Source organism: Psammomys obesus, unplaced genomic scaffold, assembly GCF_907164565.1.
Source record: "Psammomys obesus unplaced genomic scaffold, mPsaObe1.curated_primary_1811, whole genome shotgun sequence".
NCBI classification, from domain to species: domain Eukaryota; kingdom Metazoa; phylum Chordata; class Mammalia; order Rodentia; family Muridae; genus Psammomys; species Psammomys obesus.
In genome coordinates this window covers 26,876,207-26,901,757 of record NW_026596034.1, presented here as the reverse complement: position 1 = coordinate 26,901,757, position 25,551 = coordinate 26,876,207, and the positions used below count along the sequence as shown (strand labels likewise).

The following is a 25,551-nucleotide window of genomic DNA, read 5'->3' as shown; positions in this document are numbered from 1 at the left end:
TGTTTGCTGTGCAAACATGAGGACCTGGCCTTAGATCCCCAGGACCAGTACAGAAATCTAGGCATGAAAGCACATGCTTATAACCCCTGTACTGGGAGATGGGCACAAGGATTCCCCGGGGACTCACTGGCCAGCCAGTGTAGCTAATTAGTTCTAGGTGGTGGAGGGGCCAGAGAGTTCCTAGCTCACAGCCACCTGTAACTCCAGCATCAAGGGACCTGACACATCTTTGGGTACTGCATTCATGTGCACATACCTACACACATACAATGGAGCCCTGGCTGTCCTGGAACTTACTCCGGAGAGCTGTCTCACCTTCTTTAATGTCTTTAGCTGGGTGTGGTGGCCCATGCCTTTAATCCCAGCACTGGGGAGGCAGGTGGATCTCTGTACAAAGCAAGTCCAGGACAGCCAGGACTCCCTTACACAGAGAAACTCTGTCTTGAAAACAAAAAAAACAAAGACATCTTTGTGTTATATGTATCTTTCTGTGGGGATGTGTACATGTGGGTGTCTACAGAGGCCAGAAGGTATTTAATCCCCTTATGCTGGAGTTACAGGTGGTTGTTTGCTGCCAGATGTGGGTGCTGAAAACCAAATTCTGGTCTTCTGTAACAGCAATAAGCACTTTTAATTGCAGCCATCTTTTTTGCCTCCTTGAACTTATTTTCAAACATTCTTAGAAGACAGATTGTTGAGGCACTGACAGATTACGTGGAAGTATATTTTCTGATGTGTCTTATACCGACTCTGATTGCATCAGATCTGCAACAAACTTGGGTCTTGACTGCAGCCCCTTTCCCCTTCCGGGATTGGCCTGCTATCATGGCTAACTAGGCTTAGCCAGAGTTGGGACAAGCTGTCTTCCCATTCTGATTCCAGTAGAGGTTCAAGGCAATGAAACGAGGCTGGGTAAGGTTGGGCCACATAGGCTCCAAAAGTGACAGAACTTTGGCCTCATAGGAGGTGGCTGGCAGGACCAAGTGAGTGGCCTAGTGCCTGGCATCAAGGTGGGACGCTCCCGGGCCCAGCTACCCCTAAAGGTGGAGGTGGAGGAAATCACTGTGCCTGAGGGTTTTGTCCAGAAGATCAGTGACCACCTGCTCCTGGTGTATACTGGCAAGACCCGATTGGCACGGAATCTGCTGCAGGTGAGCCCAACCCCTTCTAAGGAAGGGAGTTTCTTGGCTGGCCTTGGCTGAGCCCAATTTCTCATTGCCTCTTCCGTGCCTCACCTGCAGGATGTGCTGAGGAACTGGTATGCTCGGTTACCTGCTGTGGTGCAGAATGCTCGCAGACTGGTGCGACAGACTGAGAAGTGTGCTGAAGCTTTCCGTCAAGGTGAGGAGTTTACCCGTCCAGAAGTAAATCTTTTCTTAGAGGCATGACACAGCTCCACATATTAGCCCCTTGGGGACCTTGCTTTCTCCTTGTGGAAGCCCTATCTCAGCATAAAACTTCTCTCATGGGAAAGGCCCTCTGACTGCATTTACCAGAAAATAGGAAGAAGAGGTTTGCCCTGCTTAAGTTTCAGGGAAGCGGGGGCTGCACAACTCCCCAAGGGTGAGGCTTTAGAATACTGACTGGGTTGGCCCCCATGCTAGTTGCTTTATATTTACTAGTCCTCAAGCCTGTGCAGTTGGCTCTAAGACTGGTGAAGACATGCCTTTTGATACTCTTTTCCCTTTGCACAACTTATCACCTGAGTGTGCTGGCCCAGATAAACCATCCCCTTTACCTCAACCCCAGGAAACTTGCCTCTCCTGGGCCAGTACCTGACCTCATATTGGGAACAGAAGAAGCTTATGGCCCCAGGCTGTGAGCCACTGGCTGTGAAGCGAATGATGAATGTCCTGGCTCCTTACGCATATGGCCAAAGCCTGGCAGGGGCAGGCGGTGGGGGCTTTCTCTATCTACTGACCAAGGAACCGCGGCAGAAGGAGGCTGTAGAAGCTGTGCTGGCCAAGGCTGAGGTATGTGCTGCTCTCAGGGTTGGAACTTGGCTGGACTGAAATACCCCACTATAGCCTACCAAATCATGGTCTTCCTGGCCCTGTATCAGTCCAGCCTCCAGAAGGCCTGGGAGTTCTCTCTCAACACCCTCTGTTCCATGCAGGGCCTTGGCAACTACAGTGTCCACTTGGTGGAAGTGGACACTCAGGGCCTGAGTCTGCAGCTTCTAGGATGTGACACTCATCTTTGTGGAGCTGGGCCCTCCGAAGCAGGCAACACCTAGAGCTACAGCTGCATTTCCCTTCAGTGGAGCTCAGTTTGCTATTCCTCACCTACCTCTTAAAGTCCGCTGATAAGGAAGCAAGACTTGTGCAGAAGAGGCAGTGTTTGCGGACAGGACTGTACTTCTGGTGGGCAGCGGCTACGACAGCATCTACTGCATTTGGATCAAGAAAGGTCTCAGTGCCAGTGTCTCACGTGGACTTGACGAATTCCACGGCCCAGTAGAGGCCCACTAGGGCCCTGGAAAGAATGACAATCAGACCAACCCTGATGATATCCTTTTAGGGCATTCTCATATTCAACTTTGATCCTCAGCCTTCTAGAGTGCTGGGGCAGCAAAGAGTGGAGGTCCTTTCCCAGGTCTGTGGCAGTGAACCAGTACAGTTTACAGCAAGTTTTTGACTTTTAACTTGAGCCTTTTCCAGCAACACTACAGACAATACTAAGGGAACATGGTGGCAGTGGGTTCTCAACACTGGCATTCTTGGAATAAATTCTAATTTTCAAGGTCATCTTCAGAACTCTTGTTTTTGCTGGGAGTAGTTCCCACTTCTGACACTGTGGGAAGCTGCCCCTGGATCAATCCAGCTCCTGGGGCTGACAGTCCAAGAGAGGGTTGAAGACCAGGACAGCTCCTGCTGTCATGTGACTGGATGTCAGAGGATTTGACTTCAGGTTTTAGGGCCACTAGTGGAATGGACTTGTCCAAGCAGCTAGCCCTTCCCGGACCCAACACAAAGGCACATCTCCAAGCAGTATCTTATTCTGATGTTTATTTGTGAACATCATAACCTTGCCTTTAGGTCTTCAGGTCCCTTCAAGCTCTCTATGCCATCAGGGACGTCACGCCTGCTGTAGTGTGAGGATGAGAGAATGACCCCCCTCATAGGAAGGCTGGCTGGGCCATATGCTGCCTGCTTAGTCTTCCATCTCTCCGTGTTGGGAAAGGCTGTCCTAAAGTACCTCTCCCTTTGCCTCCAGCCTTAACTGCTACTGGGCAGAACTTCGAAGTGGGTCCACTCCTTGCTTCCTGGTTGTTGTGCAGTGGTATAGTCTGGACCTCTGGCTTACCCAAGCCAGAAAGCCTTGCATAGCTCTTTGGCTGTAGCTACTTAGAAAACAGGTCCTGAAAGTCTGGTGGGCCACATGGCACAAAATGGCAGCTACAGGCGCAGCCTCTTGATGTCCTCACTGCGGAAGTCTGTGCGCAGAGCCAGCACCTGTCGCACTTCAGCAGGGGTGAGGCGCCACGTCAAAGGGCCAGAGTTGGCACCCCAGTAATCAAGTATCTCAGTCACCTGTGGGGAGGAGTAAACTGGTCAGCATGGGTAAGCCCATTCTGAGAGACGCTCCTGGGTTTTACTAAGACAAGGCAGGGTCATGTAGGAAGGTGGGGGTGCCTTGTACAACTGCGCTATTAGCAAATGAGGGAGTGTCAAGGTTCCAAATGCTATGGACTCTCTCCAGTCACTTTTCTGGGCTAGGCTGAGGGAGTCCCATACCCGCTCTAGGTTGAGGATTGTAGCCATCTGGGAGAGCCGGGCGAACTTGTCTCGGATGGTCCAGGTTGTCACGGTGGTAAGGTAAGCAATGAGTGACCTCAGTTCCTTGTCAAACTGCAGACCGCCTAGCTACAGGAGAATGAACATGAACCTTGTCTCTGGCCTGACCCTGTGATGAAAGAGAACTAGAATCCAGTGGCCCTTAGAGCTGGGAAGCAAAGGCTGAGGAGATGGCTAAGCAGAAAGAGGTGCTTGCCACCAACCCCAACAGTCTTTTGATTCCCAGAACCCATACGGAGAACCAGGATATCCGCAAGTTGTCCACATACATACTGTGGCATGTGCTCCCCACCAAATAAATACATGTTAAAAAAAAAAACAAAACACAAAAACTAGTAGACGAGACCAGCTGAGCCTATGGTTTCAATCTGTTCTAGTGCCTCAAAGCCAGACAGAACTGGGCCTAGATAAGTAGAGTGTGCTGATGGCAGAGAAGATATGACTTAATAGGGCAGAGCTGTGGACCCATGCACCTTTGAACTTACCCTGTTGAAGGTGGATTTCAGAACCACTTTTTCCAGTTCAACAGCAACAAGGCTGGTCATGAGGCCCGTCAGGCTGTCATAGATGACTGGGGACAGGCTGGCCTGCACAAAGCTTGTTATCAGTAGGAGTACCATCTAGCCCCTCAGCCTTTAATACTGAGTCTTCCAGTGAGACAGTTCCATGAAGAGGTAGTATCTCCACAGGCTGCCACTCAGTAGGGAGTCTATAGAAGAGTGGCAGGCCACAGGATGTTGGTGAGGGCAGAATGGGTATTTCCACAAACTCTCACCTTGAACTCTGCCATTTGCTGTTCCAGGTTGAGGATGAACTGCTGTACCCAAGGGTCATTGGCCTCATAGTCGTTGAATTCTTCCTATTGTAAAAAGCACATGGGAGTTGCCAACGGCCTCTTTCTAAGAAGTACCACTCACCTCATCTCTCCTCTGCTCTTTAAGTAAATGATATATGAAGTTCTTTCTCCTTGCAACTTCTAAAACTTTTAAAATCAGCCTGAGTGGGCATGTGTAACCTCAGAAGCCAAGAAAAAGTGCCCTAAGTTTGATGTTAGCTTCAGTTACACAGTGAGAGGAGACCTTTGCCTCATAAAACAAAAATAAAAAATATCTCCTATTCATCCAGGCAGTTGTGGTGCCCACACCTTTAATCCCAGCACTCAAGAGGGAGAGGCAGGTAGATTTCTGTGAATTCAGGGCCATCTTGGTCTACAGTGAATTCCAGGCCAGGGTTGCACAGAGAAATCCTGTCTCAAGGGAAAAAAAGGAGAAATCCCTGTTCAAACAAACAAAACCCCTAACCAAACTCAGAAAAACAGCTTGAGTCCCAGGCTGGCCAGCAATGCTCCTGTATCTCACATCAAACTAACAAACAGCTCTGCGCTACAGCAATGGTCCATATGCTGGAGCAAGGCTGGACGGGGAGAATAAAGCTCTTACATGGCTGTGCACCTGGGGCGCAGAGGCAGGCAGAGATGGTCAGAGATACATAGTGAGACTGTCTCAAAAAAAATTAAACAATCAAATAAATAAAAGGCTCCTAGGTCTATGATACATGGGGAAAATGTGTCTTAGTAGATGAGTCACAGGTCCCTTCACATGTCCCTCTGAGCCATTCTGATGGCATGAACAAACTGTTTCCTGGGAGGAATCTAGTCCTCTGGCGATGGAGGTGGGCTGGCAGCACTTAAGGTCTATTCTGCTCAGATGATTCACTGCCTTTGATGACTGCTGTGGTCAGGCTGACCTCCTCGATGTCGTGGGAGACTGAGAGGAAAGTGTTGATCCAAGGTTGCACCTGCGGCTTGACGGCTGAACTGTTGAGCTCCGTCAGCCCTTCCTGCACCAGGACAGGGTAGAGACACATCAGATACATGTTTGACCTCTTACCTTATCTTCCACCCCTCTCGACTTCTGCAGCTGAGGGTCCCTGCAGGCACTTCAAGAACCATAGTCGACATCATAATAATAAAAGCCAGGAAAGTGCCCTTTGCAGATCTGTGCAGGTCCAGGTCCAGAGATGAGGTCCTGAGATTGTTATAGTAAATCTCAAAAGGCCATTTCATAATGCCTGGTGGGGGCAGCACCTGTGGCTAAGGTCAAGCATCATTGAGCCACATGGTTCAATTCTTCTGAACATCTTTCTAAGGGCTCTTGTCACTTTGGGGCCAAACAGAGATTCTAAAGGACCAGTCACTGGCTTGTTCATGTGACACATGCTAAAAAAAGAATAGTGAGGCCTTTGGTCTTGAGGGACGTGCATGCCTTCAGTGGCTGGCATGCCTCACCCCTGCTGTCTCCCTGTCTCCCTACCCACAGCGAGGCCCACGGTAAGCCAGCACAGTCTTCACAGAGGTCACGGCAGCAGCTTGAACTTAGGCTTACCTGCAAGAGGTCCCGGAATTTGCTGGACACGGCAGCTAAGTCAGAAAGGCAGCTGTCAAACTTGGCCTGGGCCTGCTCCCCTCCAATGCCTTGACTGAACAGCTTGGTGCAGTCACTCTAGGGGAGAATACAGCTTTAGAAACGGTGCCTACGCCATCATGTGAGCAGGTCAGAGAGGGCCAACATGCTGATAGCCATTGTCCTTTGCTACTCTTCTCTGAGAAGATTCTGCATTAGTGCTCTCTACTTACTTTCCCCTCTCTTCCTAATATGGTAGAAGCAGGGTCAGAGGAAAAGAATAAGAAACAGAAATGGTATAACACACACATTTAAGGCATAACATTTCTAGGGTCAAGTTCTTGTTCAGTCATCTCTTTCTTAAATGACCTTAGGCAAACAATTTGCTTGCCAAGCTTCAATTACCTTCTCTGTAAAATGGGAACAGTCTGAACACCTTTAATACCATCACTCAAGAGGCAGAGGAGGATCTCTGTGAGTTTCAGGTCAGCCAGGGCTACCAAGTGAGACCTGTCTCAAAAATGAAAAATAAGGAAGAACATGGAGACCTGTTCCCCCGATGGATGAGTCATGTGAGATGACACACAAAGTGCCTAACCTGGCACAAAGTAGGCACTGAGATACTCCCTCTGACTTCATTGTTCCTGCCTAAATATCTGGGTTACAGGGCTGGTGAGACAGATCAGCAGGTAAAGGTGTTTGCTAAATAAGTCTGGTGTTTAATCCCTAGGAAACACATAAAGGTGGAAGGAAAGAACTGACTCCAGAAAATTGTCCTTTGATATCCATGTGTGCCGTGGCATGCACGTCTTGTCTATCATGAGCACACCTAACAATAAATAAGTAAGTAAGTAAGTTAAAAAATCTGAGCTGGGCATGGTGGTGGTGCATGCTTTTAATCCCAGCTCTGGGGAGGCAGTGGCAGGCCTCTAGGAGAGTAGTAAGTGCTTTTAACTGCTGAGCCAGCCCCTAAAGCATTTTTTAAAAAAGCACTCTTACACTGCAAACTCAACTGTATTTCATGAGAACACCCATAAATCGCCAGCAGGGCAGGAAGGGGACCTGTATCTAATTGTGTAGGACAGAGGACAGGCTCAGAATGAAAGGCCTTGGCCGTGGTTATGGCCGTGTGAGCTGAAGCACCTTCCAGCTCTTGGCTGGAGCTTCCCAGCAGGTGCACGCGTCCTTTGCTATGCTGCCAGTCACCACGGAGCTACAAGTGTGGCTCTGAGTCAGACAGTGCTCAGTCACCGCACGACAGGTGTTGAGTGCCTCTTCTCCAACAAGAGCGGCTCTATGTACTAAAAACTACAAACAATCTCCTTTGTACCTCCAGAGTCTTCTTCAGAGTTGAGATGTTTTCACTGCAGACTTCCACATTATTCAGAGTCACCTGGAAGATGATAAAAAAATAATGTCACTTCCTGCTTACTAGGCTTGCTGTCCATGCCAATAACATCCAAAGTGTCGTGTGGCTCACAGAAGCATGAGCTTGAGTTTAGGAAAGCCTGCCCCACTGTGCATAGGCAGGATGCTTAGATCTTGGCTCAGAATGGTGAGCAAGGCTCATGCTTTCTTCTGTTCCCAATACCAAAACAGTAAAAGTGTACTGACTAGAAGCAACATACCCAGGCTCCGTATTACTTACAGACCAAGAACAACTCAGGCAAACAGGCATGTGTTAAGCCCTAAGCTCTAAGGTGAAAGGCCTTGGTAAGGATTGCAAACACATTCTCAGTACTTGTGATGAGCCAGGAACTGTTCTAGATACTGAAAAAACAAACAAGCAAACAGTAAAACACCCAAAATACACCCCCCTTACAGCAGGCAGTATACTTTAGTGATAGAATGTGTATGTAGCAAGGGCAAACCCTGGGCTGAATTTTTAGCATTCAGCCCTGGCCTAGCCTCCTACCCCTGATATGTATAATATAAAGCCAGGTAGGGATAAAAACTATGACAAAAAACAAACAAACAACAAATAGGTATGGAGACAGAAATTCCAAATGGAAAGCCTACAACATTAGAGTTGGAATTAGAACCCTAAGTCTCTACTCTAGGCTAAGGGCTTCTTCTTTCATGACTAAGTTGTATCTGAGAGTAGGCACGCACACACACGAACGAACACACACACACATACACACACACACCCACACACACACCCCAATAATAAAAAGCATTATGCAGGGGCTGGAGAGATGGCTCAGAGGTTAAGAGCACTGTCTGCTCTTCCAAAGGTCCTCAGTTCAATTCCCAGCAACCACATGGTGGCTCATAACCATATAATAAGATCTGGTGCCCCCTTCTGGCTTGCAGGTACACATGCAGGCAGAACACTGTATAAATAATAAATAAATCTTAAAAAATAAAATAAAAGTAGTATGCAGATTAGAGAGACACCAATAGTAGTTAAGAGAGCTTACTGCACAAGCATGAGGATTGGCGTTTTTATGCCAGCACCCACAAATACCAATAACTACAGCTTCAATGCTTCAAAAGCCTTTTCTGGGCTCTGAATAAAGGCATACACATCCTCCTTTCCCATATGCATTTAATCTCTGTCTCTCTCTCTCTCTCTCACACACACACACACACACACACGCGCGCGCGCGCAAATCTCAAAGCAGTAAAGGGATATGGCTCATTGGAAGAGTGCTTACGGAGAATGCATAAAGCTCTGGGTTTGATTCCCCACACTGCCTAAACCAGACAGGGTAGGGCTCACATATAACCCCAGTAGGTAGGAGGGCGGTGGTTTGAGGAGGAATGGCCCCGTAGACTCGTGTTTGAATACTTGGCCCTTAGGGAGTGGCACTATTGGGAAGTGTAAACTTGTTGGTAGAAGTGTGTCACTGCGGGGGTGGGCTTTGAGGTCTCCTATGTTCAAGCTACTCCCAGGGTGGCAGTCTCCTTCTGTTGCTTGCAGATCAGGATATAGAACTCTCAGCTCCTTCTCCAGCACCATGTCTATCTGCATGCTGCCATGCTTTCTTCCATGATAATGGACTAAGCCTCTGGAATTGTAAGCCAGCTCCAATTAAATGTTTTTCTTTGTAAGGGATGCCGTGGTCATTGTGTCTCTTCACAGCAATAAGGCCCTAACTAAAACAGAAATTGGTACTGGGGAGTGGGGTATTGCTGTGATAGGCCTGACCATGCTTTTGTTTGAGGAATGCAGACTTTGGGACTTTGGATAGAAAAGCAGTGGAATTCGTTAAGTGAGACTATGTAGCTGAAGTGGCCTTTAAACTCTGGATTCTGCCTCTACCTCCTGAAATAACAGATGTGTGCCACATGTGTGCCACCATGTCCAGTTTCTGACAGGATGTTTTAGAGCAGATGAATGCCATGAAAATACAGCTATGGCCTGGAAATACTGTATAGAGGCTATGGGGGTACAATTAAAGTATCTGGGAGAATCTCACACTGGCTATTTAGTAGGTGGCATGGCCCAGGAGAACATGGCAGGAAGAAGCCATGACTAAGGAGCCTAGAAGGATTTTAGGGCAAAAGGAGAATCAACAGATCCCAGATCAACAGGGGATGGGAAGTCTGTTGTCTTTGCAGAACTTGTCTTGTTGGCATCATGCAGTCAATACTGAGAATCACACTGCTCACAGTGCTGGTTAGGCCATCCAAATGGGATTGGGTAAGGAAACTAAGGCCATAACACAGCCCTGTTAACACTGATTGTTTCCAGAGAAACAACTGCACCGTTCTGACAGCTGAAGGATAAAGGTCACAACATAAGTGTTTCCCAGGCACTTTAGGGCACCAAGAATTGTCCTGAGAGGAAAATGGATTTGGGCTCAAATAGTATTGATTTTTAGAGTTCCTCTTGGACTGAGAACCCTTGTAAACATGAATTCACTGGGTTTATCCCCTGCTCATGGCAAAGGGGATGTCAGTAGAGTTGGGGAATTCATCGTGGCAGCCAAAGGAGTCAAAATGTCATAGAAATAGGCTTTGTGGTAGAGTAATGACATTGTAAGTGTTTGGAGCCAGGGAAACTAGGAAACTAGCACCACCGTTCTTTTGTCTTTATCATGTGAGTCTTCTAACAATGAAACTGTCAGCCTGGCAGCGGTAGCCCACACCTTTATTCCCAACACTTGGGAGGCAAAGGCAGGCAGATCGAGGCCAGCTTGGTATATAGAGTGAGTTCTGGCACAGCCAAGACCACACAGAGATACCCTGTCTTAACCCCCACAAACAAAACAAAACTGAAACAACGAAACTGTCTAAATGGGAGGGTCTCAGAGACCAATGAATAAGAGCAAAGGCACTCACTGGCCAGCTTGGGGATGTGAGAAGTCAGGTGGTAGACTAAAGAACTATAAAGGTAGATAGGTTAGGTTTAGAAGCCTGAAACAAAAGACCAGCCAGGTGTGTGGCCCATGCCAGTAATCCAGTAGCTCACAGGCAGGTGTAAGTTCAAGGCCTGCCTGGGCTACAGAACAGCTAAGTAAGCCTGAGTAAGTTGGTGAGACTTTGGCTCAAAACAAGCATTGAGAGACATATTTTAATGGCAATGTGCTTGCCTGGCATGTATGAAGCCTTGGGTTCAATTTCCAGCACTGAAAACATACAAACAAGCAAACAAAAAGCAAGTAAAAGAAACAGATGCTTAATGGAAAAAAAAAGTTATTTTGATGTGGTATGCCCCCAGAAGCCAGTGAGTACTTATGAACCCAGAAATGAAAGCGTGAATGTAAGTTCTGTGAGAAAAAGAAACAGAAGCAAAGAAAAAAAAGTAAGTTCATCATAGTATGATGCTGTTTGCTGAACATTTTTGGCAAAGTCCTCAAAAGGTATATTTCATAAGTAAACATTTCTTTTTTGTTTGTTTTTGAGACAGGGTTTCTGATAACCTTGGATTCACTTTGTAGACCAGGCTGGCCTCAAACTCCTAGCGATCCGCCTGCCTCTGCCTCTCTGAGTGCTGGTATTAAAGGCCTGAGCCACCATGCCTGGTTCAAGCAAATATTTCTTAGAGTTTCTTTTTTTAACTAATATATATATATATATATATATAAATTATATATAGAATTATTTGTTTGTATATGACATGTGTGGTTGTATGTGCCATGCACAAGTGTGGAGGTCAGAGCACAACTTAGTGGAGTTAAAGCTGGTTCTCTCCTTCCATGTTTACATGCGTCCCAAGGATCCTTTTGTTTGTTTGAGACAAGGTTTCACTGTGTAGTTTTGACTGGCCTGGAACTCCCTCTGTAGACCAAGCTATCCTTGAACTTACAATGCTTGAAGGTGGGCACCACTAAGCCCAGCGTCCCCCCTCCCCTTTAAAAAAGGCAATCTCATATTTGAACTTGCTAAGTAACCAGGGCTGTCTTTCGACTCATTCCCCTGCCTCTACCTCCCACGTGCTGGGATTATAGATGTACACTACCAAGTCTAGGTTTTTGGACAATACCCATAATATTCCAGATAGATGGAACTCCTACCAGAGAAAGGTTTTTTTGGTTATTTTGACAAAGTAACCTTGGCTGGCCTGGAACTTTGTACTCTGGGCTGGCCTTGAATTCACAGAGATCTGTTTGCCTTTGCCTCATGAGTGCTGGGATTAAAGGTGTGAACCAAAAAAAAAAAAAAAAAAAAAAAAAAAAAAAAAAAAAAAAAGGTGTGAACCACTACACCAATCTGAAGGGAAAATTTTTGCCACATCAGGAAGAGGACAGGGCAGCTAAAATAACCATGTTGGATCTGTCTGGTGACCAGTTAGTGATTTCCTTGCACAGGGTAAGGTTTTAGCTAACGTCTCTGAGACTGAGAACCTGAATCTGATAGAAGCTGAACACTAAGAACTGCATGGACACATTTTGTATCCAATCCATCTGTGGATTGTTGCTGTGAAAGCTCAGCTTTGGATCTTTTCTTCAGCCTCTAACCGTAGGCACCAAACTCAAGTCTAGTGGCTACGGAGGACAGAACACAAAGGACCTGTTGACAGTGCTGTTCCCATTCATGTCAAGTCAGCATGGCCTAGTGGATGGATGACAAAACACAAAGGACCTATGAAGTGCTGCCCCCATAGCCATGTCAAGTCAGCATGTGCCACAGAGACTGGATTATTAAAGCTCCAGATTCTTTTTTTTGTGTGTGTGTGTGTTCTTTGGTATGTTATAAACTGGCTGCTACCCTGTACAAATCCTTTCATCCTTTCAGGCTTCTCTTTCCTAGTGGAAAGACTCACCACTTTTTTATATCTCTTATTATTCTGTGTGGCTAAATAGGTTCTCACCTCCCCAATGGTCTTGCTAGTAGTCCAAGATAACCTTGACTTCACGCTCCACCTTTCAGCTTCCCAAGTGCTGAGGTTACAGGCATGTTCCAAAGAGGAAGTTACTAGAAAAGCAGTTTTGGGAGGCATAAAGGACTGGTATCCATCTAGTCCTTGGGTCTCTCCTCAGAAAAGCAATGTAGAAGCCTGACACAGATGTTAGATTTGGTTTTGAGGTGAATGCATACACTGTGGAGCCCCTTAACAGCTTGTAAGAGGAGCCTTGGGAAGAACACTGAGGAGAAGTAAAGGATTTAGGCTTTTGAGGAAAAAAAAAAAAAAATCCATATTCTGCCTCATGTTGCTCAGGGCAGGTTCTTGGGTAAGAAGTGGTTTGAAAATCTAGAGGAACTTTCCTTACGGGTGTTTTCCTTTTCCACTAAGTTCTAGAGGGAACGTCTTCACCCTGAGGTTTTTTTTATGTGGCCAAGAGGTTACAGTATAAGCTCTGAAGAGGCTGGGAATGTGGCTTAGATGGTAGAGTGACCATGCCTTGCACTGCTAACAGAGTACATACCTGTAATCCCAGCAAAAGACTGAAGTTAAAGGCCATCCTTCATTACATAGCAAGTTCAAGACTAGCCGTGGCTGCAAAACCTGTCTCAAAAATAACAATAACCTTAAGAAAAACTGACCCAGCTGCCAGCCTGATGGCCACCTACCAGGAAGGACAGCTTAGCTTCATCAGTGCTCTCGATGCCTTTTGTGTCAAACTTGCCCTGCTGGAGGCTGCTGTGCATGATGTTCACGGCACTTGTCACCCCACGCTGGATGTCCTGCAAGGTGGTGGCTGGGAAGCCCATCCGCAGCTTATTACACAGAACATCCCTGTGGAGACAATGGCATATGCAGAGTGACAGCGTTCAACCTGGCCTACAAGACAGCAAGAACAGAGCACCCTCTACCCTGACTCAATAGTACCAGCTGCTCTTTTGAGATGGAGATGTCAGGAGCCAGGACAGGACACCAACCAGCACTTGTTCAAAGATATTAAGAATATATAGAGGAGACTGGTACTTCTTTTATAAAATACAAGAAAAAAAGAAAAAGATCAGCCACCATCTATCCAAACACAAGGCTGGGGGAGAGGGTAGGATGGACCTCACTCTTCTTTAGCAACTACACTGTCCATGATGGACCTGACAGTGTCACTGTGGTTTTTAGCGAATGCTCACTTTTTTGTTGTTGTTGTTTTTGTTTTGTTTTGTTTTTCGAGACAGGGTTTCTCTGTGTAGCTTTGGTTGACTTGGACTCATTCTGTAGACCAGACTGGCCTCGAACTCATGAGATCCACCTGCCTCTGCCTCCCAAGTGCTGGGATTAAAGGCATGCACCACCACTGCCTGGCTTAATGCTCACTTCTTCATCAGACTTTCAGTTGTTATCACTGAGCTTCATCAAAGAGGAGACAGTACTGCTTAGTGAAAGGCAGTACCATGTATGAGCTGAAACCACATTTTGAGTCATCAGTACTAGCTTCTCTGCCCTACTTTTTTTTTTTTTGAAGATTTATTTATTATTTATACAGCATTCTGCCTGCATGTGTGCCTGCACACCAGAAGAAGACACCAGATCTCATTATAGATAGTTGTGAACCACCATGTGGTTGCTGGGAATTGAACTCAAAGATCTCTGGAAGAACAGCCAGTGTTCTTAACCTCTAAGCCATCTCTCCAGCCCTCTGCCCTACTTTTTAAGAGGTCTGTGACCCATGAATGAGGATACAATCTCTTTAAGACCCAGTTCTACATTTACAAAACAGAAAGCACAGTTCCTATATAATTTTTAAAAATATTTATTTACTTTGTTTGTGTGAGGGGGACACATGCTACAGCACACTTGTGGAGGTGACAGAACAACTTGCAGGAGTTGGTTCACCTTCTACACCATGTGGACTCTGGAGATTAAACTCAGGTCATTAGGCTTAGCAGCAAGTATTGTGACCTGCTGAGCCATTTCATCATCAAGAGTTTTATGCAATAAAAAAAAAGGGGGGTGGGCAGGCATGGTAGTGCACTCCTTTAATCCCAGCACTCAGGAGGCAGAGACAGGCAAATCTCTGAGTTTGAAGCCAGCCCAGTCTACATGGTAAGTTCCAGAATAGCCACTGTTCCACAGAGAAACCTGTATTGAAAATCCAAAAAACAATAAGGTACGGGTAATGTTGGTATAGTGCGTGGTTTGTAGAAATGGAAACTATAAATGCTACAGTAACTACTATTTTATCTAAACCACATGCTTTTCTTTTGGGTCTGAGGGTAATGACACCTTCAACAAAACTTTAGTAAATTGGGTTAAGTATCAGAAATTAGGCACTTAAGGTATCTGACTGATGAATAGTTTCTCCAAGCTAAGAATGTCTTATTAGGAACAGAAGCATGCATACGTATGTATGTATGTATGTATGTATGTATGTATGTATGTATGTATCCCAAGACAACATTTCTTTGAGTTCTTGGCTGTCCTGGAACCCACTCTATAGTCTAGGCTGGCCTCGAACTCAGAGATGTACCTGCCTCTGTATCCCAAGTATTAGAAACCATCATGCCCAGCTAGCTTAATCTTGTTTAGAACTGAATTTGATCCATAAATAAAAAAAGGTAAGAAACACTAAGACCGAGGATCAAACACAACTAGAACTTTATTCCTGGAAAGCAGAAAGGGAGTCAACAGTACCTGAAGTCAGCTTCCAGCTCTCTGGTGGCAAGGTTGATCATAGCACAGAGACAGTCGATGTTAGAGCTGGACAGAGCCCGCCCAATGCACTTTTTAACAATGTAGAAGACATCATCCACCATGCTGGATGTCAACTGACCCTTCTCACAGGTATCCAGAGCTACAGCCTATCAAAAGACAAAGTGCTCAGTGAGTATCTCAGCTCTGCTTGTACTAGGTAGTTCTGGTTATACTAGCCCTGTCTCTATACTATTTCCTACACCTTATCCATGTTTGTTACAGCTCAAACAAACAAACAAACAAACCTCACTTCTCTAATGATCACTACATTAAAAAACTTGGTATTTGGGGCCTTTGCTTTGGTGATAATCATTTCCTGGAATGTTAGATATAGGAGGCCCTACCCCATACATCTGCAGGGAAGCAGGGAACAAGCAGGCCCCATGGGAGCTGAGCTGTTCTTTTGTAGTCTTTGGGAAAGACCCAGCTGAGAATGTGAAAAGCATGACAGCTATTTTCATACACTGCATCCAAAAATACTCTCCACGCAGAACCAAGAAATATGTCAGGTCTCAGCCATTGCCTTCAGCTTGGCTTCTTGGACAGGAAGCCCCATTTGTAAGAGATGCATCCTAATGTCCTACCTTATTGACAGTCTCCCTCATGAAGTACTCCTCCATCGTAATATAGAAGCCAATTAGCTCCTGCATGGTACAGCTCAATAGGCAGTTATTGAGGAGTTTGTCCAGGCACTTCTGGTGCTCTAGGGGACAGCCAAGAAAGGAACATTCACTTTTCCCCCAAGGGAAACAGAACAGTGTTTTTCATTTTCCAAGTTCCCTTCTAGTCTTTGTTCCAATGAGATGGATATTTTCCATGATTAAAATCACAGTGTAGCAGTACTTTTCTACATACTTATTTTTTCTTTAGTTTAATTATTTTTAAAGACTTATTTGATTATTTACTTATGTGTATGTATATATCTGCAGAGGCCAGAAGAGAGCCTCTCCTAGAGTTGGAGTTACAAGTGGTTGTGAGCTGCCCAACTCGGGCCTTAGAACCAAACTTTGGACTTCTGAAGGATCTGCAAGCATACTTGTCCACTGAACTACATCTCCACCCCCTTAATATTATTATTATTATCCCCTTGGGATACTAGGATGGAACCCAGGGCCTTGCACACAGTAGATTGTACTCAGGTCATGAGGCATATACAGCAAGCACATTCATGGTCTGAGCCATCTTGACATGTTTTATAAGTATGCTGTCCAACATGGTAGACAAAAGCCATGGCATGGCTGGGGAAACAGTATATGGCTGAGTGAAGTGTTTGCTGTACAAGCATAGGACGAGAATTCAGATCCCCAGCAGCCATGTTAAAAAGTCAGGGCAAAGTATCAGCCATGATTGATTGCACACACCACTCAATTCTAACACTCAGAAGGCAGGGGCAGGGTTATCTCAGTATGGTCTACATAGTGAGTTCCAGGCCAGGCAGGGCTACATAGTAAACCTCTGTCTCCAAACAAAATCAAAACCAAGTTGGGAATATGGCAGCTTGATTGTAATCCCATCCTGGGAGATGGAAACAGGGAACTCTGAGAGCAAACTGGCTAGCCAATGTAAGGCTCAGCAAGAGACTCTGCTTTAATGTGCAAGGCAGAGAGAAACTGAAGAAGATACTCAGGTTTTAGGATTTCACACACATGCAAAGATACATGCATATGCACCCACCACACGCATTCATAGACATGTGAACATACATACATATGTGAAAAAAAAAAAGACATGGCAGACTTTTTTTTTCCCCATTAATAAAGTCTTGCTATATAACCCAGGCTGGCCTGGCAGAGTCAAACTTGTGGTGGTTCTTCTGACTCAGCCAAGTGTTGTGGGCTGGGGTGATCCACGGCTTTCTTTGAGGCCCCTGATGCATGGAGAAGGAACATAGCTCCTTCTCTAACATAGCTCCTTGGGAGAACTAGTAATGGCTTGGGGCCTGGACCTTGAGGGAGCTATGACCTTGGGTCCTGAGAACCCAACTCTTCAAGGCCACTGTTACTTGGTCTGTAATGTTCTTGAGATATCCTAAGTTCCGTAGTGTGACATGGTTTGATTACCTTCCATTATATGATAGTTTCTGCTGAAATGGTCCCATTTGTCCCTGAAAATAGTACATATGATGTTGTACTTCCTAATAAGCCTGTTTGGCCTAAGACATTCTTTAGGTAAGATCTCCTAGCACACCTGTTCTATCTTCTTTATATCTGACTCTGTGGATCTTCCTTCTCAGGACCCTCTCACTAAAGAATTACTTGCTGGTCCAGGTCTGCCAATTACTGGTGTTATCAGAGTGTGCCACCATGCCCAACTGGAGAGCAACTCTTGAGACTTCAAATATGGCTAAAGATCAAGGAATTGAATTTAACAATTTTAACTTTAAATTTATTTGTTTATTTTATTTCTTTTTAAAGAAAGGGCTTTCCTGTGTAGTACCGGCTGTCCTGGAACTCACTCTGTAGACAAGGCTGGCTTTGAACTCAGAGATCCACCTGCCTCTGCCTCCAGTGCTGGGATTAAAGGTGTGTGCCACCATGCCCAATTTAATTAAATTTTAATTTCAGGAGGCTGGAGAGATGACTTGGTTAAGAGCACTTAAGTGCTCTTCCAGGTCTTGAGTTCAATTCCCAACACACACATGATGGCTCACAACCATCTGTAATGGGATCTGATTCCTACTTCTGCTGTGTATGAAGACAGAGCACTCATATACATAAAATACACAAATAAATAAATCATTTTAAAAAGTCTAGGTAAATTAGTTACTCCTATGTGGCTGGTAGCTACTATATTGGAAAACAGGTCTGAACAGTGGTAGTTGTTATTGACACTGCTAAGTACCTAATTCTACATATGTAATTCCCTTTAAACAGATTAAGTAAATCTCCTGTCATGTTTTATTAGTATAAGTCACAAAGAATGTCAGATGTTACTTGAGTCTCCTCAGATACCCAATAGGAATTCAATAGTCATCCTTTTTTGGGACAGGGTCTCCACTATGAAGATCAGGTTTCACTATGGACTCAAATAACCCTCCTACTTCAGCATTCTAAGTAACTGGGACTCCATAGGTGTGCATTGGTACATCTGGAATGTACACGTACATGCCTGTAATAAAATCTACTTGGAATTTGGAATGAGAAGATTTCTTGAGACCAGCCCGGGTAACATAATGAGATACACTTCAAAACAAAAACAGTAAAAAGAAGAAAACCTGAAGAGTTTATACAAATGAAATTGGTCTGTAGAACATCTCTTTTAAAAAATTTATTAGGGGCTGGAGAGATGGCTCAGAGATTAAGAGCACTGTCTGCTCTTCCAGAGGTCCTGAGTTCAATTCCCAGCAACCACATGGTGGCTCACAACCATCTATACAGGGATCTGATGCCCTCTTCTGGCATGCAGGTGTACATACTGCACTCAGGTACATGAAATCAATCAATCAATCAATCAATCAATCAATCAATCTATCTATCTTTAAAAAATTTTATTGGATCAGAAATGTTCTTCAAAATATTTTGCTTTTATTATTTTATTTTATGTGCATAGGTGTTTTGCCTGCATGTGTGTCTGTGCACCATGCACATATCTGGTGCCCACAAACAAAAGAGGGTGTTGGATCCCCTGAAACTGGAGACTGGAGTTACAGGCAGTTGTGAGCTTCCATGTGGGTGTTGGGAACTGAACCTGGGTCTTCTGTAAGAGCAGCCATTAGTCTTAACTGCTTGGCCATCTGTCCGGAATTCCTCTTTTTTCTCAATACCATCTTTCTCTTCAAAAATTATGAGTGGTAGAACTGGAAGACTAGGATAGGGTGGAAGACTTTTTCTGCATTTCTCTCTCCCCTGTTTTGAGACAGGACCTCAAAGATCTGCCTGCTGCTCTTTCCTGAGTACTAGGGTTAAAGTGTGTGCCACCACACCCAGGTTATTTTTTCTTTTTTGAGAAAAAGTATGTAACTCCATAGCTATATTACTCACTGCAGGGACTAGAGGTGTGTGCTTCCATGTCTTGTCTGTATTATACATTGAAGTTCACTGAGGTGTAATTTCTAGTCAACAAACTTCACCACTGTATGTGTACAATCCAGTGATCTTTATCAACTTACTGTATTTGTGCAACACATGGCTACAGGTTCGGAACATTTATCATTTAAAAGTTCACTAGTATAAACTTTTGTACTATTTAAACACTTACATGCACACATTTCTTAAGTCTAACTATAAACCAGAGCTGGCATAGAGAAAAGTTTAAGAAATGAAAGGACAACAGTTTTCCTTGCCTTTATATAAAGTGTTTAGAAGCCCCCAAATTCCAGTCCAATTCTAACGTAGCACACTGAACATTTCCACTAAGTGCCAATGTATCTGTAGTCAGACATTTCCTTAGAAAGAATTCGGACTTGCCTGTGACAAGACAGTGCCAACAGTTTGTTCCAGTCCTCCCCCAAATCTGAGAATTATGTTTTACCTTGCTTTACATCTTCTGAAGCCATAGAGTCCCCCACCTCAAAATCTGCACTGATTCTCTTCCTGAGGAAGCGTAAGTACAGCTCACTGCGAGCATTCATCAGGGTAACTTCAGTCAGGATGGGGTCCAGCTCCCTGAGACACAGAGCACAGGAAATAAGAACACTCTACTCCTATGGATGGAAGGGCTACAGGGTAAACAGACTCTCTGCTTCTCATCCACCTACATGAGGGTAGCTCCGCCAGATGGCTGTGCTGCCTTGCTTGTTATAAACAGCTATCAACCATTTTCTTTTTTTTTCTCTCTCTCTTTCTTTCTAAGCAGGGTCACTCTATGTAGCCCTGGCTGTCCTGGACCTCACTATGTAGACCAGGCTGGCCTCAAACTCACAGAAACCCACCTGCTTCTGCCTCCCAAAGGCTGGGATTAAAAATGTGTGCTACTATACCCAACTTCAACCAGTACCTGGTTTTCCACTTGCCAGTACCTGAATTGTTTACCTCTAATGAAAATTACCTATGCTTTTCCAGTCTCAAATTGATTCATGAAATTTTAGAATGCACCATTAAACTATGTCATTCATCTATCTCACTGAACAGACAAAACAATCCTGAGAAAAACTTAAGGACTTAAACTTCCTGATTTTACAACTTATTACAGGGCTGGGAGATGGCTCACTAGTTAAGAGTGCTTGCTGCACAAAATAAGGACATGAGTTGGAATTCCCAGCACTCATGTTAAAAAAAAAAAAAAAGGCTAGGCAGTGGTGGTGTGCACCTTTAATCCCAGCACTTGGGAGGCAGAGGCAGGTGGTTATCTGTGGGTCTGAGGCCAGCCTGGTCTACAGAGTGAGTCCCAGGACAGACTGGGCTACACAGAAAAACTCTGTCTTGAAAAACAAACAAACAAACAAACAAACCAAAAAAAAAAAAAAAAAAAAAAAAAAAAAAAAAAAAACAAAAAAAAAAAAAAAAGGAAAAAGTCAGGCATGCCCATTTGTGCCTGTAGTTCCAGAGAGAGTAGTGGTGGTAGAAAGAGGTGGGTTCTGGGAGCTCATTGGGCAACCAGGCTACCCGAAACAGCACTCTTCAAAAGTTTTGTTTGTTTTTTTCAAGACAGGGTTTCTCTGTGTAGTCCTGGCTGTCCTGGAACTCCCTTTGTAGACCAGGCTGGCCTCGAGTTCACAGAATTCTGCCTGCCTCTGCCTCCCAAGTGCTGGGATTAAATGCATGTGGTACCACTACTCAGCCAAGACTATGGTCTTTTTTAATTTTTTTTTTTAAAGATTTACTTATTATTTATACATTATTCTGGCTGCATGTGTGCCTGCAGGCCAGAAGAGGGCACCAGATCTCATTGTAGATGAGCCATCATGTGTTTGCTGGGAATTGAATTCAGGACCTTTGGAAGAACAGCCAGTACAGCCAGTGCTCTTACCTCTGAGCCATCTCTCTAGCTCCCCAAGACTACAGTCTTAAGTGAATAAGGTAGAGAGTAAAAGAGGAGGTATACCCAAAGTCCTCCTCTGGCCTGGGCATGTGCACAAACACACACACACACACACACACACACACACACACACACACACACAAATCATGCAGTCATAGACACATAGACACAGACAGACACATACACCCCCCCCCCAAAGCTACACTAGTGAAGACTGTATTACTAGTGTAAAGACACATGTATAAATGGAATAGAATTGAGAGTCCAAGCAGTCAACTAATTTTTGTCTTTTGAGACAAGGTTTCACTGTGTAGCCATGACTGTTCTGGAACTCGAACTCTAGAGCAGGCTGGCCTCAAGATTGGAGATCTGCCTGCTGTTGCCACCTGAGTAATGGGATTAAAGGCATGCACCATTGCTGCTCAGCTTTTTATTCTTTTTTTTTGAATTGTGCTAGAACCACTGATATCCACATGAACAAAAATAAAGATGAACCTGATTTCACAATATATATACAAACTCCCTTTACACACTCAAGAGAACTGGCCAAAACATAAATGTGGTCATACAGTTCCCACAGCTCGGTTATTGATCCCTGGCCTGGGACAGACCCCTCATATTCATCTTAGTTCAGGCTCTCGAATAATTTGCATATGCTTTCCTTGTGCTATTTGGGACACTCTCCCTTATGGCCCCCTAAGCCTATTCAAGTCTTAGGCCTCTGGCCATATATCCTCAGGAAGGATCCTGAAACTTGTCCACACTCTATGCTTATTATACACGTCAGTGCTTACAGTTTGGATTCTAGACCTAAACTGCTTGGATTCTATTACTGGCTCTGCCATTTTCTAGTTTTTTTATCTTGGACAGGTCAGTTAGCATTTCTGGGCTTTAACTTGTCCATCTGAAAAAAAAGTTACAGATTAAATTAGTGATACTGCTATTCATCTCATAGTATATAGGACAGTTCCTGGGAAAAAAAAAGTTATCTAGCCAAAATGCCAGTAGTGTAGAGGTTAACATACCTTGAAGTGGTTTAATATTTGTTAAGTACTTATAACAATGTCCAGCCTACAATAAACACTATATATGTGTTAGTTATTATTACTATGTTGGTTAGGTTTTTTGTTTTGTTTTTTTTTTTTGGTCAACTTAATACAAGCTAGGGCCTTCTGGGAAGGAACTACAAATGAGAAAATGCTTTCATAAAATTGTTAATGACTGTTGCGGGAGGGCCCAGCACCCTTGGCAAGACCATACCTTGGGATATGGTCCTGAGATGTATAACAAAGAAAAATGAGCAAGCCGCCAAGAACGTGTAAGTAGCACTCCATAGTCTCTGCTTCAGGTCCTGCCTGCTTGAGTTTTGTGTTGGCTTTCCTCAGTGATGGACTGTGATTAGAACATGTAAGCCAAATAGCTTCCCACCCCAAGTTGCTTGTGGTCAATGGAGTTTATCACAGCAACAGAAAGCACACTAAGGCAATTACTATCACTTTGATAGCCTTTACATGCTATAAGAAAGTAATTATATATGGTCTTGATCACCTTGCTATCATAGAAACCAGTATCTGGTACATAATATGTACATAGTAAAATTTTTCTTTTTATTTAATTTTTGAAATTAAAAACTTTTAAAAAGTTTCTTTTATGTATATGGGTGTTTTGTCCACATGTATGTATATCCAACAAGAACATGCAGTGTCTGTAGAGGCCAGAAGAAAATGTTGGAACCCCTGGAACTGGAGTTACAGAGGGTTGTAAGCTGCCATATAGAAGAATAGCTAGTGCTCTTCACTGCTGGGCCACCTCTCTAGCCCCCTAATTTAAGGAAAAAGAAAATTGATTGTGAGCATGCTGGAAACCAAACTTGGATCCTCTGAAGAGCAGTAGATGCTCTTAACCACTAGGCAATCTCCCTAGCCTCTAATTTTGTTTTTAAAATAGGGTCTCGTAAGCTGGGAATGGTGCCACACGCCTATGATTCCAACACTCAAGGAGGCAGGGGCAGGCAGATCACTGTGAGTTAGAGGCCAGCCTGGTCTACAAAGCCAGTCCAGGATAGCCAAGGCTACACAGAGAAACCTGTCTCGAAAAACAAAACAAACAAACAAACTAACAAAAAAGAGAAATAGGGTCTAACGTAGTACAAGCTAGCCTTGGCTTCACCATGTAACTCATTATGACCTTGCACTTCTGATCCTCCTGCCTTTATCTTTTAGGGTACTAGTATTATAAGGCATGATGGTTTTTATGTGGTGCTAGGCTTTGTGCATACTAGGTAAGCGCTCTTACCAATGGAGATATCCTCAGCCAGTGATCTACTATTTCTGATTAACTACACGTGTTATATAGAGATATTTTTGTACGGTATCTTCTATGATGAGAAACTGATAGAGTTGGAAATTGGTGGCTCATGCCTGTTATCTCAGCACTTGAAAGACTGAGGAAGGTGGACTACTATGAGTCTGAGACTAATCAAGGCTGCAGAGTAGCCAACAACTTACCTCTACAATATTTTAAAAATAAAATCACTCCAGGCATGGTGTCACGGGCTTTTACTCCTATCTCTTGGGAGGCAGAGGCAGGTGGAGCAAGATTCTGTAAGTTCAAGGCCAGCTGAATCTACATAGAGAGTTCCAGGACAGCACATAGAAATATCCTGTCTCAAAATAACAAAATGTAAAACCACATTTTAACAAAGTAGTCTCTAAACTAGACGGAACTAGTGATTTAAACTCTTACAGGCTGAAAGATTATTACCTTGGTTCAATTTTTTCTGTTGCAGAATTTCTCATCAAGTTACTCTGGACAAGTCGGAACTGAAAAACAGCACAGAAATCAGAACAGTATTCCTGCCTCCCATTGGCCATCCTAGCCTGTAATGCTATGCTTCAGGTTGCTAACTAGGCTTACTTTTCTTTCAACCTGGAGGTGGACTTTCTAGCCAAAGAATTGTTTTTAAAAGTTTAGGTACTGTTGCTCATTTTTGTTATTACACTTATTTAATTTTTATTTAGTATATGGATGCTTCATCTGCATATATGTGTTTGTACCATGTATGCGCTGCCTGTGTAGCCCAAAGAGGAACTACAGTTGGTTGATAACTGCCATGAGAGTGCTGGGAATCAAACCCAGGTCCTCTAGAAGAGAAACAAATGCTATAACTGTTAAGCCATCTCTCCAGACCTTGTTATACATCTAAAAGTAATGCTAGGGGCTGGCGAGATGATTTAGCAGTTAAGAGCCTTTGCCGCTCTCACAGAGGACTGGGATTTGGTTTCCAGAACCCATGTGGTGGCTAACAAACACCTGTGACTCCAATTGCAAGGGATCTGGTGCCTTTTTCTGACCTCCAGGAGCACTAGGCATGCACATGCTGCAGACACACACGCAGTAAAAACATTTGTACAGAAAAATTAAAAACACAGTAAGTCTTAACAAGAAAAAAAGAAATGTTAATGACATTCTCATGCACTACTGTCTGGTCTCCTAGTCTGACATTTTGCTTATAGATATGAACCAATTTGAGTGGCTTTTTGAGACAGTGGCTCACAATGTAACCCAGGCTGGCCTGGATCTCCTTATGTAGTCCAGGCAGGCCTCAAAATAATGGTGATCCTGCTGCTTCAGTCTCCCAACTGCAGGGATTATAGCTATATATACCAAGCCCAGCTTGTAATTTCTATGTTTCTGTGCTACTTTTATTTCTTATGTTTACAGGTATGGAAAAATAGTTCTGAAAAAGAAAGACATAGAAACTAAGACAAAATTCAAAACAAATTATTAATACTTGATCCTCAATAGCATCCTTGGAGAGAAAAATTCTCTTTGCATCACCAGAGGGCACTGCGGTACATTTCAATGGTAGAGAACTATCTGGTCTTCTGTTTATGTTGTGAAGTAGTAATAGGCAAAGTGCAGGCCAGTATAACTTTAACACCTGTCCTTTTCCTCTAGGCTCACTTTCTTCCCTTTCTTTCTTTCTTTGTTTCTTTCCTTCCTTCCTTTCTTATTTTTTCTTTCCTTCTTTATTCATTCATTATTATTTTTCAAAGATTTGTTTATTACTAATACAGTATTCTGCTTGCATGCCAGAAGGGAACACCAGATCTTATTATAGATGGTTATGAGCCACCATGTGGTTGCTGGGATTGAACTCAGGACCTTTGAAAGAAGAACCAGTGCTCTTAACCTCTGAGCCATCTCTCCATCCTCATTTATTTACTTATCTTTATTTCTTCTCATTTATTCTAAGTGTCCTGACTAAAGCTGCTTTCTTTCTTTTATTCATTTACTCATTCATTCATCTTCATCTCTTATCATTCATTCTGAGTGCCCTGACTAAAAATCTGCTTTCATTCATTCATTAATTATCTTCATTTCTTCTCATTTA

General features: G+C 44.0%; 2 protein-coding genes across 4 annotated transcripts in view; one reads left to right on the top strand and one right to left on the bottom strand.

Annotated features, from left to right (window-relative positions):
• Positions 1 to 2,747, top strand: part of Fcsk (fucose kinase) — an 18,743-nt gene extending 15,996 nt beyond the window's left edge. For all 3 annotated transcript variants that reach the window (XM_055621479.1, XM_055621478.1, XM_055621480.1), the window contains 4 exons: positions 964 to 1,151; positions 1,242 to 1,341; positions 1,750 to 1,973; positions 2,117 to 2,747. In XM_055621479.1, the coding sequence (XP_055477454.1) occupies positions 964 to 1,151; positions 1,242 to 1,341; positions 1,750 to 1,973; positions 2,117 to 2,236 (632 nt within the window). In that variant the 3' untranslated portion in view covers positions 2,237 to 2,747. The remainder of the gene's footprint in view (positions 1 to 963; positions 1,152 to 1,241; positions 1,342 to 1,749; positions 1,974 to 2,116) is intronic.
• Positions 2,748 to 2,993: 246 nt separating this feature from the next.
• Positions 2,994 to 25,551, bottom strand: part of Cog4 (component of oligomeric golgi complex 4) — a 35,490-nt gene continuing 12,932 nt past the window's right edge. Inside the window, exons 8-19 of the mRNA XM_055621481.1 lie at positions 23,919 to 23,977; positions 19,707 to 19,840; positions 15,821 to 15,939; positions 15,177 to 15,343; positions 13,163 to 13,328; positions 7,530 to 7,592; positions 6,182 to 6,298; positions 5,544 to 5,636; positions 4,573 to 4,656; positions 4,283 to 4,384; positions 3,738 to 3,866; positions 2,994 to 3,533 (exon numbers count right to left, since the gene is read on the bottom strand). Coding sequence (XP_055477456.1) covers positions 3,399 to 3,533; positions 3,738 to 3,866; positions 4,283 to 4,384; positions 4,573 to 4,656; positions 5,544 to 5,636; positions 6,182 to 6,298; positions 7,530 to 7,592; positions 13,163 to 13,328; positions 15,177 to 15,343; positions 15,821 to 15,939; positions 19,707 to 19,840; positions 23,919 to 23,977 — 1,368 coding nt within the window. The 3' untranslated portion in view covers positions 2,994 to 3,398. The remainder of the gene's footprint in view (positions 3,534 to 3,737; positions 3,867 to 4,282; positions 4,385 to 4,572; positions 4,657 to 5,543; positions 5,637 to 6,181; positions 6,299 to 7,529; positions 7,593 to 13,162; positions 13,329 to 15,176; positions 15,344 to 15,820; positions 15,940 to 19,706; positions 19,841 to 23,918; positions 23,978 to 25,551) is intronic.